General features: G+C 41.6%; 1 protein-coding gene across 5 annotated transcripts in view; it reads left to right on the top strand.

Annotated features, from left to right (window-relative positions):
• LOC147316679 (FK506-binding protein 15-like) overlaps positions 1-12,117 on the top strand; it is a 34,820-nt gene extending 22,703 nt beyond the window's left edge. The window contains exons 19-30 of one of the 5 annotated variants that reach the window (XM_086313210.1): positions 334-436; positions 922-1,005; positions 1,520-1,691; positions 3,255-3,391; positions 3,497-3,652; positions 3,768-3,905; positions 4,306-4,398; positions 5,138-5,251; positions 7,159-7,266; positions 7,751-8,415; positions 8,960-9,068; positions 9,239-12,117. In XM_086313210.1, coding sequence (XP_086169336.1) covers positions 334-436; positions 922-1,005; positions 1,520-1,691; positions 3,255-3,391; positions 3,497-3,652; positions 3,768-3,905; positions 4,306-4,398; positions 5,138-5,251; positions 7,159-7,266; positions 7,751-8,415; positions 8,960-9,068; positions 9,239-9,316 — 1,957 coding nt within the window. In that variant the 3' untranslated portion in view covers positions 9,317-12,117. Of the gene's footprint in view, positions 1-333; positions 437-921; positions 1,006-1,519; positions 1,692-3,254; positions 3,392-3,496; positions 3,653-3,752; positions 3,906-4,305; positions 4,399-5,137; positions 5,252-7,158; positions 7,267-7,750; positions 8,416-8,959; positions 9,069-9,238 lie in introns of all 5 variants that reach the window. The other 4 variants (XM_086313209.1, XM_086313211.1, XM_086313214.1 and 1 more) reach the window with 4 other exon arrangements.
• The last annotated feature ends 314 nt before the right edge of the window (positions 12,118-12,431 follow it).

The following is a 12,431-nucleotide window of genomic DNA, read 5'->3' as shown; positions in this document are numbered from 1 at the left end:
CGTGAAGATGAATTCCTTGATGCTGCAGTTGTTATGAAACTTTATAGAAACAGCAGAAACATTAACAGTTTAAAACATTTTTTGTACCAGGCTGTAATTCAGACTTTTTAATGACATAAGCCTGGATGTTCTGTCAGTACCAGCGAGTTTTAGTGTGATGCAGTTTTTAACAGTTCAGAATGGGTTGCTTCTAGTTCTAATGTTTAATTGTCTGTCTCTCTGTCACGTTGTAATTTGATCTTAACAGTAACCAAGCAGTCCCACATAGCCTAATGAAAGCACGAGGGAGTCTTTGAGCCTGAGTGTGCTTGATGCAGACGTGTGATTTTTCAGGTACATGGAGCAGAGTCACCTGATGCTGGAACAGAGGAATGACTCCCTCAAGTCGTCCAGTGAACAGAACCAGGCGAGACTGCTGCAGGCTGAGCAGGACAAAGTGAGTCGTTTGGTATTTTTGGTCTTTAATGAATCAAATAAGGCTGTTGGCTGAGTTTTGGATGTTTGTGGTGACAGACTTCCCTTTTAGTGAAAGGACTAAGAACTTAACAGGACATGTGTTGGACTTAGTGGTCACATGCAGCATATTACAGTCTGCTGATTTTGTGGCAGGCGGCTGCGGGTCTTCACAATTGAGATTTAATGTTTTTTTTGGTTTTTTTTGTTCTTAAAACCTGAGAATAAATGTTGGTTAAACTGTTTTGGATTTATTTGTGATTTTGTAATTGAATTGCTTATTAAGTGTACAAAGGGTGTGGTGTAAGGTTTAATAACGTGGTGTATTTGGTGATTCCAGCCTGCCTTCTTATTGTGCTCCTATAGTTTGTACACTTGTGTGTCGCCAGTTTGTAGTTTGGACTTGGTTAAAGGTTTGCTGTCTGCTGATTCCACTCTTTTCCAAATGCTCTTTTCATTGTATTCAAGCTGCAGTGCTGCTCTGAGGAAAAACTCCTATTCACTGCTCTCTCTTCTCAGCATCCTCTGCCTTTGGACCTGGGCTCTGGCCAGGTGAGCCTGTTTCCTCTGTGTAGTGCCATCAGACTGGGGTCAGCTAGAATCTGTAAAATAAGAAAAAGCATCTAGAATTATAATCGATGTTTAAATTACAGGAAGACAATGCTGCCTAAAGCAGTTTTGTTGTTATGCTGTAAGAGAGCGCAGCTGAAAAAAATCCCGAGACTCTAAATAGTCATTTCCAGGTCATTGCAGACCAGAAAGCACAAAATTTAGCACAAAGAACTGTGAGAAGCTCCTATTTGATCCCAGTCTGACTGCAGCCACTGGATCACCCTTTTTCATCATCCTTCACTGGCACCTCAACTAACCTTATTTCTGTTTTTGTCCTTCTGCTTCCTTTTCATCAATCAGCACTCACCATTTTCCTTCCACAGGGACACACTGCTAGCACCAGCAGACACTCATCCAGGCTTGTTTCTATGTTGTTCCACCATCTCTGTGGCTTTTATTTTGATATAGTGCCACCAGTACATCTTCCCCTCTCACCTCTCGCCAACTCCCCCAGGTTCGTCTAACAGAGGACCTGGCTTCAGCGGCAGCGCGGGTGTCTCAGCTGCAGCTCGAAGCTTCAGCTCACCAGCAGAAGGCCGCGGAGCTGCAGGGTAAACTGAGCACAGCGCTGCAGGACGGTGAGAGCCGCTGCCAACGCGTCGCTGCCCTGGAAGCACAGCTGGAAGGTGCTTGTGTGCTCGATTTAAATACACTGTGCCCGATAAGTATAAAAAACATTATAAAAATTGTGCCTTTTTATGAATATCAAAATTTTTGGTGCTGCAATCAGAGAGGTGCATTCAATACAGAGTCTACCTCCGCAGATATTATATCCATCCATTCGCTTCCGCTTATCCTTTTCAGGGTCGCGGGGGGCGCTGAACCCTATCCCAGCCTTCATAGGGCGAGAGGCGGGGTACACCCTGCACAGGTCGCCAGTCTGTCACAGGACCAACACACAGGGACTAAAGAATTAAAGTTTTATTCATGTCTCTCTAAAACATCTCCAACAGAAAAACACAGCGATGGTTTACGCAGGTTTAACTGCTTCTTTGTCCTGTTGTTTAAACTTAGAGCAGCTGATGCTGAAGCAAGACATGTTGGACATATTAGACATAACATGGAAGGATAAGACTCATTTTATTTATAGAATGTACAAATCCTTTTATCAGATGAATACATTTCATACAAGTGAAGAAGCAAAAACACCCAAAGGTTTTGAGCGCCTCGAGAGAGCGAACAAACTCATAAATTTGACTAAATGTGTAACGAGCTTGTACTTTGGCTGGTTCATAGTCATCATTAGGTCCACTGTTAAACATTCCCCAAACGTTTTCCTAACAATCTGTCTGAATCTGAAATTGTCTGACTTAAAGCAGAAGATTTTCTTTCTTTAACATAACTGTTCCTTCACATTATTATGACAGTTAACAGGACTAGTTGAGGTCACACAGAAGCTGAAATCGGATTGTTAGAAAAGGAAATCAAAACTGTGTTTTACTGCAAAACATACAGCAGCCACACAGAAGGAAGCCTGTCCCGTATCCTCATAACGTTTAGCACCAGAAGTTTAGTGCTTAGCACTTTTGTTGCCCCACAATAAGACGAGACTGGGTTAGAATCCCTTCTGTGGGGTGTTTGGATGTTCCCTGTTTGTGTGGGTTCTCTCCGGGTACTCGGGCTTCCTCCTACAGTCCAAAGACGCGCAGCTAATGGGGTTAGGCTAATCGTTAAATCTGGCTGTCTCTGTGGCCTGCACAGACAGATGTCATGGGGGTGGAAGGAGGCTGACCTGTCCAGGGTGTATCTGACTTCTCCCCCCCTCCCCCTATCCATGCATGGATAGATTTGAATATTTGAATTCTCTTTGAATTCTTCATTCTCAACGAATGCCTTAATGTATGCTCTCTCTACTCTCGACCATGCAGGGAGCTCACGCTTTCCCTTTTTGCTGAAATGGAGAGCAGCCTCAGTGTCCTTGTGGTGATTTGGAAAGTTCTGTCCATGCCTTAAATCTTTTGTCTTTCCCTGTAAACTTACGGCCAGAGCTAACGACCACACAGATATTTTCCCTTCCAACATCTGAGCTACGAATGTTACTTTAACAGAAACGTTTGATTTTAAAAAATATGCATGTGTGACATCAGCAACAAGAAAATCAAGGCAACCCTGTGTAAGAACATCTAGTGCCTGGTACATAAAGAGCAAAGGAGAAGATGTCAGACTATCTGTGTGTTCATGTGTTTCAGAGCTGAAGGAGGAGGCAGAGAGGGTTCAGACTCAGTACCGCTCAGAGAAACAAAGACGCAAAGAGACGGAGCTGAAAGTGAACACCATGGAAGAGGAGCTGCAGGACCTGAAGACTGACAAGGAGAGCCTAGAACGAGTAAGCGGATTTCATTCTTTTGTGAATGAATTACAGCAATACACAGTCACCATGGAAACAAAATCAAAAAGGGATGTCTGACAAAAAGGTGTGCCTCACATTTAGGCACTTTCAGAAAGAAAGAAGAAATGGCAGGTGGAGCGTCAGCGTCGGGATGAGGAGGTGGAGGAGCTCCGCAAGAGCAGCCAGCAGGAGCTCGACAACCTCCGAGCTCAACTTCGCAAGGCCAGGACCAGCAGTGACAACGCTGCATCAGAACAGGTCACATCTCTGCATCCAGCCCAAGGGCGATCACATCTTCTAAATGGAAAGATCAACAGTGTTTTGTGAACATTAACGTTGCTTTACATGCTTATTGAAGCTGTCTCAGCTGCAGGCAGAGCTTGAGCAGGAATGGAAGGGCAAGTGTTCCCAGATGTTGGCTTCAGCTAAAGGGCAGCACAGCAGAGAGGTGGCTGAACTAACAGAGCAGAGAGAGGGTCTGCAGGACAAGTTAACCCAGCTGCAGGAAAAGGTGCATGAGCTCGTGCTCTCATATCGTCTTATGATGTTCATTTTACGCCCTTTGGCACTTCATGTAAAGCACTTTGAGTTGCTTTGTCACTGAAACGTGTTTAAAAAAAACAAACTTACTTTTAAATGAATCTCTTAATTAACGTAGAAATGTGAGAAGTACACTGACCTTTTCTAGATGATTATTATAACAATAATAATCATTTTAACTCACCATTCATTTAGTAACTAGCAAACATTCCACATATATAATATAATACTACCACACGTTTCATTACTGCGGTGTCCTGTGCCACTCAGCAGTAGTTTCTTCAATTGTTCAGTTTAAAGTTGAGAAAAGTTTATATTGGGACACGTACACGTTACATGGTGTGTTGTTGAATCATGTTTGCTGTCAATAGTTTACAGCTCTGAAGCAGCTGAGAGACTCAGAAGAACATAGTCTGCTGCAGCAACACAAGCATCATGAGGAGTTGCACGCTCTTCAGGAAAAAGTAAGATGGATGACTGCATTTGACTCATCTTGTCTAACAAGATTAAATATTTATTATTAGCTGGGAATGCATTTTTTCAGCGACTTCACTACCCAGGAATATTTAGCCCTTTAGCACGGAGACTGTGCCTAAGCTGTAGCCAAATCTTGACATTTTCACCTGAACAAAAAGCAGAGCTACACAGAATCCTGATCTTAAAAGTGATGGTAATAAGTGTGGCGGGGACTCCTCTGTTTCTCTGGGAAGTAGCTGTTAAATGCCTGTTATGACTGATTAAAATAAGATAAGAAGAACTTTATTTATCCTGAGGGAAATTCTTTTGTACACATGTTCAGTGCAGCGAGAGAGGCAGAGGAGCAGAGGAATAAGATACAATATGTACAACAGAATACAAGTATACAGTAGGATAGTGCAAAATATAAGATCAAATAACTGTAACAAGTAACAATATAACTAAATCCTGAAGCTTATCAGTGCAGGTGATTCTAAAGTGACATAGTATTGTGCTATGATGGGGAGATGAAACAAACATTCAATGAAAAACTGTTGGTGCACGGTCTGAATGACAGAATAGCTTTGTTATTAATCCTCAGGAAAATCACCTACAGAGTGAGGAGGAGTTGTAAGGATCAGTGTGCTCCGATGGTCCATCATGGAGGCGTGCATGGGGTGGGAGGGGTTACAACCATACCGTTGTGATTTACATTACATATATTTATGTCATGTTATTCTCTTCAAGTACACAGCCTTGGAGCAGCAGGGAGCGACTGTAAGACAGAAGCTGCGAAGACGAGTAGCAGAACTGGAGAGCAAACTGGAAGAGCAGGAGGCTTCTGGAGACACTGCAGCAGAGGTGAGAAGTACATGAAACCTTTCAAACAGAACAATTAATAGAAGGTGCAGTGCAGCCTTTGTCTTCATCTGTCACTTTAAGAAGCTGTTTAGCTGATAGAAATCACAGAATGAAAATCAGAAATGATCAGCAGCAGCTCATTAATGTCTCCAGATGCCAGTGCAGGCGCTTTAGTCTTAGCTTTCAGCTTGTTTTCCATAATACTGCCTGATGTTTCCAATCCAGTACTGGATTCTGATGTTGAGTCCGTCATGTTAAATATCGGTTGAACCCATTTTAAAACCATTTCTTATTTATTATATTGACGTGTTGAGAGATACTTTCAAGTGTATCTAGCAACTTTACCCACGTAACATATACATTATAGAAAATGCTGTATGTTTGGCAGGAATTTGACTTTTTTTAAGGGAAACTTTTTAATGTACAATTTAACAAACACAAAAAAAGCTGAGATTTAAATGTAAATATAAGCAGAATCCAGTGATTTGTCATAACACACAGAAAGTTATGGTAAAAAATAATTCCCATATAAACTAAATGGTTTACTCGGAACATGATTGCATATGAAACGAGCTTCCTACAGTCTGAGAGAACAGAGTCTTCTAGAAGTAAAGTTGGGGAAGCGTCCCAGACTTTGAGAGGCTGTGTGGGCACATAGTTCAACAGTTTAAAAATAATATTTCTACATGCACAGCTGTAAAGTATTGGCTGGTTTTATAATATATGTTACAGAATATCAGTAAAAGAATCAGAGAATCTTGAGCAGTGTCTGTACGTAAAACCTGTATCGAACATTGAAGATGTTCAGATCCTGACACAGGACTGCATTGAAAACGTACACGATTCTGCTGTGGAGAACACGGCATCACACAGCAAAGACTAAGATGATGTGCTTATATAGAAACATTTTGGCCATTATGAAAAGCTTTAAGCTGCTGAGCAGGTGAAATCTGTCCTGGCAAAATAAAATTATTAAAATCTTCCTGGCATGAAGTTGACATTTATATTTAACAAAATCTCTTATATATTTCCAGAGGCCTAATATTAACCTAATTTGATTTAAATGACTGATGTATTGTTTGAAGAGACACTTTGTATAATGTTTAATATCTTGAGAGCACAGTTTTTCACAGAGGGTTTGTATCGTAAATAATGCTTCAGTAAATTCATTTTCTCATTTTGTTTTCTATGTAGAATGGTACGAATATCTCCATCTTTTTATGAGAAGCCAACAGTTAGGACAACAGGTTTCTCTGAGAAATCAGTCCAAGGAGCTGAGACAGAAAAACATTCCTGAAGTTTCTTCTTTTTAAGTCTCTTTTCATCCATGACCTAGATGACTGAGAACCTTCAGACATATCTGAGACATCAGGTTCAACAGGAAGTCAAAGTGCTGATTTGCACCATAGTCATGGTTGCTTAAAGCTTAGGTCAGAGGAGTGATGGCTCTGCAGCTCCTGTAAAATCAAACATCATTAGATGAAATGTAATGAGTGAATATAATGAATAATATAGAAAAATCGAGTGAGGAGCATGAAATACAGGATTATGTTCACGCTCCTTTAAACTGAGACAGCATGACCGATCACCATCATAGCCTTTGTAGTACATCAACAGTAGGTCTGATTTTGGGACGTAGAGTTTCTTCTTCTATGATTTAGTCCTAAAAATACCAAACACGTGTTCTCACTCATAATCAGTGGGTTTCCTAGTGTGGGTACGCATCATGGATCACAGCTGGTAAATGGACTGGTTCTTATATAGCGCTTTTCTACTCTGAGCACTCAAAGCGCTTATCAATAAGCTGAAGTAAAAGTTTGCTTATTGGTACGCGCATTAGTGTGATGCTGTGTGAAGTCTAAGGCCAGTGCATGCTGGGACATAACTCACCATTTGTGTTCTTGTAGGTGAAGCGTGTGATGAACGGAGTGTTCCACTCACTGCGAGGGGAGTTCGATCTCACTGAATCCTACACCGGCCAGGCTGTGCTGGGGGTCATTGTCTCTACCATTAAGGTAAAATCCTTTTGAAGCGATCAGGAGCCTCACAGCATTCGAGTGTCAGTCGTAGCGCCTTTATTCTAAAACCCTTCCACTGCTTCGGCACCTTATGTTCAACCAGGAAGCCAGCTTTGCAGCTCCTTGCCACACCACACACGCCAAGAGTTCATTAGTTCCAGTTCCTTTCACCTGTCCCCTCAGACCTCCTGGCACCGCCCCCTGTGAGCTTACTGTACCACCCCTCCACTGCAGCAGAGCCACAGACCACACCTTTCTTTTTTATATGCAGCCTTTGTGCACAAATTCAGAGTTCTTAAATGTTTGGACTAATCGACACATCTTTTGTCTTACATCACCACAGGTGGAAAGGCATTGTTCATTTATCCATATTGTACAATCACAGCACTCATCTCATGATAATGGAAGTGTTTGACTGGCATTTGGTTTTGAATCACAGAATTCTAGAACCAGCCATTAATGTGGTTTTCTTTTCTTCTAGAATGTAACTCTGCAGCTCCTTAGTGCCAAAGGCGGGGCTGCAACAAGACCAATTACAAAAGAGGAGGAAACAGCGGAGGAAGAGGAGAAAGAAGAGGTTGAAAATGTGAAACAGGAAGAAGAACCTCACCAGAATGTGCACATAAATGGAGAGAAAGAGGTCAGAAAGGAAGAGGAGGAGGAGGAACATGTGGCTGATTCAGATTCTCATCAAGTCAGGGAGACTCGTGAGGATCAGGAAGAAGCAGCTGAGGAGACGGTGTGTGAGTCAAACACAACAACTCAGGCAGAACATTCACAAAGCACAGATATCCATCCAGTTTCAACGACTGAACTCGAATCAGAAGAGCTGACAATAACGGCAGCACCAGGAGCAGAGTGCGAGGTACAGGAGGAGGAGGGGCAGCAACCTGCTCCTGAAAGCTCTGCAGAAGATAAAGACACCAGCAAGTCTTTGGATCCAGATGAGCGTTCACCTGACGATGGGCAAGATGCTGTGTCAGAAACGAACGCTGCAGTGACCAGTGAGGCATGCGTGGACAGCGTGGAAGATGATGGAGAGGATGTAGGAGAAAAAAATGCTGCTTCTCATAAAGCCTTTGGACCCCCATCCAACCCGCCTCCACCACCGAGCGAACTTCAGGACACCTCGGGAGAGAACACAGGGTGAGCACAGGTCATAACGGCTGGTGGTAAAGTTACGAGTTTGATTTTGTGGCTCTGCTGGTCAAAAAACAAAAAGCCTCATTGGCCTCCCTATAGACTGGGAAGCTGCGTCCACTTTTCATATACACTTTATGGTTAATGTTATTCCAGCCAATCACAACAATGTTTCAGTATAAAATTATACACACAGGACAGAGTGAACATTGGTCTGTTACATGGTTGCTTTAATTGGGGCTCATGTACTTCGTCATGTGAGGACTTATAATTCGTGCTTATAAATGCGTCCTTGAACGCATCACGTTTCAAGTATTCTTTCTTAGACTGTCGTGGCAAACAGCTGTCAGTAATACTGAAAAGTTTACCAGTGGAGCCAATGAATAATGTAACCTTAAGCGCATAGAGAGTGTTAAGAAAAGACTTGTAACTTGCAACATATTTATGTCTACATTACTACTGACATACCCTCCTGCTAACTAACCGCTTGCATAAACGCTATCCTGCTGGCTTTATTGCCTCGCCCCACCTCTTTCTGCTATTCTCTCAGTCTGACTGGGAGAATTGATGAGGAAAATGGAGAGGAGCCATTTTTCCAGAACACAACTCCTGCCAATCCCCCCGCAGCACCCAGCGAGGAGGAAGAGGAAGAGGAGATGGTAAGGAAGGATCTGTAGAGTTCAGGCAAAGCTCTCAGATTTGATTGAGCGCTTTTACCTCATCCCACTAAACCCAGCCCTTCCCCTGTGTGTTGTGTCGGAGATGTTTTAGCACTTGGACACTATTTGTGATTTTCTTCTTCTTCTTTTTGCCTCTGCTTTGTGTCCAGAGCCTAAAGGGGCGTCCACCACCTGCTCCCCTGTTTGGTGATGACGAGGATGATGATGATCTGGACTGGATGAACTGACATGGAACCAGAGCACTATTAGTCTGCGTCTTTTAATTTCCAAAGCTACAAACACTGCAAGGTGTACCAGCTGTGTCTCCACGGTAGAGCCGTGAAGGTGAAAGAGATGAACTGACTGAACAGAGGATGGTCAGTCTAGCTCTGCAGCTCCGTGTGATCCTGCTCATTGATCGGCTGCTGCAGACAAAGCAAAGCTTCAGCCTTGAAAGCCTGTAATTAGAGGAATCTAATGAAATGCCTTTCTGTACTTGTTTAATAACAGTTGATGATGCAATCAGTTCAGGCCCAGATTTTAACATGCAGTGTAGCAGATTCACATGCAGGAATAAATGATTTCAGACTGTACTCGCTAAGTTTTTAATCACAGTTTTAAAAACTGAACTTTTACGTACTTTTGTTAAGCTGATATTAATTTCAAAAAATAAATGATCAGAGACACGTGGCCTTTATTGACTCTCCTGGTTCAGTGTTATGTGTTTTACTGTAACTGTGTAAGTTCAGTCCTGGCTATTTCAGGAACATTCACTGAAGTGAACATCATCCTTTTATTTACATATAAAAACTATTGATTGGTTATAAGTTAAAGCACAAAGCATGATTGCCTCTTTAGTGGCATGTCTGCCAATGACCAGGAGAGGGAGCTCTAGACCAAAGGAAAGCTACACTGCTGCTGAGTAAGCGCCATCAAGCTGACGAGCAACCTGTAGGAAAATGTACGCTCGGCGTCAGATGAAAGGTTTCTGTAATTAGTGAATTCAATTCAAATGTGAGAAAAGCCAAAATTTCCTACTTTTCCTTTTTCCTAGTTTTAGTTGGCATGAAGTGAGCCTTTAATACATTTAGTCTGTTAGGGGGGTTAATGTTACCCTGTGCAGTGTTTTCAGTGGCCCAGCAACTTACATTTAAATCTAGTACCTTTAAATTCTATAAAAATATGGAAAGAAAAAAAAAAAAAATATATATACACACACAAACATAAACATATATAAATGACTTCTGAGTAGTCCTTTCCAATGGGATATAGCTGTCAAATTTTCATTGGCTCATGGTTTTAAGTACAGTTAGTGACTTGGTATTTTTTCAAGGCTAACATTCTGATTTGTCCCAGCATAAAAACATGTGGGACTAATAAACTGAACCTAGCTTTTATGTTGCAAGTCCTCAGAAAAAGCATTTCTCAGCCTTGCTTTCCCATGAAATGTTAAGCATCAGGCAATTTACTCCAGGTCAGTTTTTATTCACCAACTCATAGTTACTTTGTATCAATTAATGCCGAAAATACCTTTATTTACATACATACAGTGAACACCATATTTGGTAATTAATGAAGTAATAATTTTACCTTCATACTCAAATAGGTGCCAGTATGTGATTTATTTTTTTTTAGCTTTAGAATATGACACTTGACAAGGCTGCAGTTTTTAACAGATCTTAGATGCATTTTTTGGCCCTGGAAAATGAATCTGGGTCTCAAAGATGATTGTGATAATAAAGTGAATAAAAGCAACATTTATCCACCCTGATGCCCTCAGAGGGCCTGTAACTAAATTTTCGTAGTATGATGGTACAAAAATCACCTGATCGTCTCAGACCTGCGAGGATCAGCGAACTTTTTCCACTTTTTGTTGGATTTTTCTTACGTAGCCACTCACCAGGTAACTGTCTTTAAAACAGGCCAAGCTCCTACTGATCCTCGGCATTTGTCTGCAAAAAGGAAGGAAAAAAGCATCACTGCAACATTTATAGTTAAAGGGAACTTCTTTTTCTTTTTTTTTTACTATTCTTTATAAGAGTTGTCATAAAAAACAAATAACTGCATATGGGAGAGAAGTTAGCCTTCATGGCTTTCTGCCAGATGGGGTCTTTTGAGAAAGTGGCATTTAAACCCAAAACGTGATCTGAAACCTAAACGAGTATCTTTTGGTTCTTAATCGTTACCAAACTGTGACTCAGAACTGAAATTAATGCACGTGTTGAGACCATAATGTGTTAAAACACTGGCGGATGAATCCAGGGAAGTCGCCTCACCATGTCACACCTTGGCAGAAAATATGCTCACTTTCGGTTGTATATTGCTTGTGTTGTCTAAAAATTGAAATTGCCAACAACCTCTTTTATGTTTACATGCACTTGTTATGTATTCGTTTTGGCTGGACTGGTGAAATCTTTTCCTCCAGCAGGGCCACAGCAACAGGTTATGAAGGTGGGGACATCTCTCAACCCGCCGCAGCACTTTGAAATAATGTGTTTCATGCAGGCTGATGGCTAATTTTAGCATATATGTGTTACCAGATGATGTGTTTCCATCCATCACTGTGGTTAATGTGTCAGGGTGGGCTGATGATGAGTGGCTCATTGGGATTTTCTCTCACTGGAATGGAGAATATTTCTTAGAAGCTGCTACTAGCACTGCCATTAGCCAAGTGGCTTTACTGCAGGAAGCAAGGAGAAAGTATCCTGCTTTATTTTATTCTCATACATTGAAAGTGGATTATATTTGAAGTACAGGAATGATGAATGCAGCAATGACCTAAGACCTCTTTGATGATAACCTCCTCAGGACCTTGGATTGGGGCGAAGCACGTGGTTGTGATGCTCCCATCCAATCTGACGGAGCTTCAAGTTCTGTAAAGAGGAATGGGAGTAAAAATACACCAAGCTGTGCTTGTAGTGTCATCCTCAAAAAGACGTAAGACTGTAACTGCTGCCAAAGATGCTTCAACATATTATTGTGTAAAGGCTGTGAATACTTATGTACATGTATTTTTTTTATTTTTTTGATAAATTTTGATGAATTTGAAGCTAATTTCTTTCACTTTGTCATTATGGGGTGTTCTGGGTGTTCATGGAGAAAAATGAATTCAACCCACTTTGGAATAAGGTTGTCCACAGTTCAGGTGGAGCGCTAACTTGGTGGAGGAGGTGTCTGTCTCGCGAATCCAAACTGGGAGCTGGTTGCACAGAAGATGAGCCTGAACGGCTCTATTGGAGGGATACGATCCTATGTGGTCTTTAAGAGAAGATGGGGCCTGATTATTCAAGAGGAGCAGGATTTCATATTCGATTCTGGATTTAACAGGTAGCCAATGAAGACAAGACAATATGGAAGAAATCT

Source organism: Aulonocara sp. 'chitande type north' Nkhata Bay, linkage group LG12 (genome assembly GCF_057382095.1).
Source record: "Aulonocara sp. 'chitande type north' Nkhata Bay isolate Kocher_YH1m ecotype deep benthic linkage group LG12, A_spYH_male_GT1.1, whole genome shotgun sequence".
Taxonomy (NCBI): Eukaryota; Metazoa; Chordata; class Actinopteri; order Cichliformes; family Cichlidae; genus Aulonocara; species Aulonocara sp. 'chitande type north' Nkhata Bay.
Note: the sequence above shows the minus strand (reverse complement) of the source record. Positions and strands in the feature narration are given on the sequence as shown.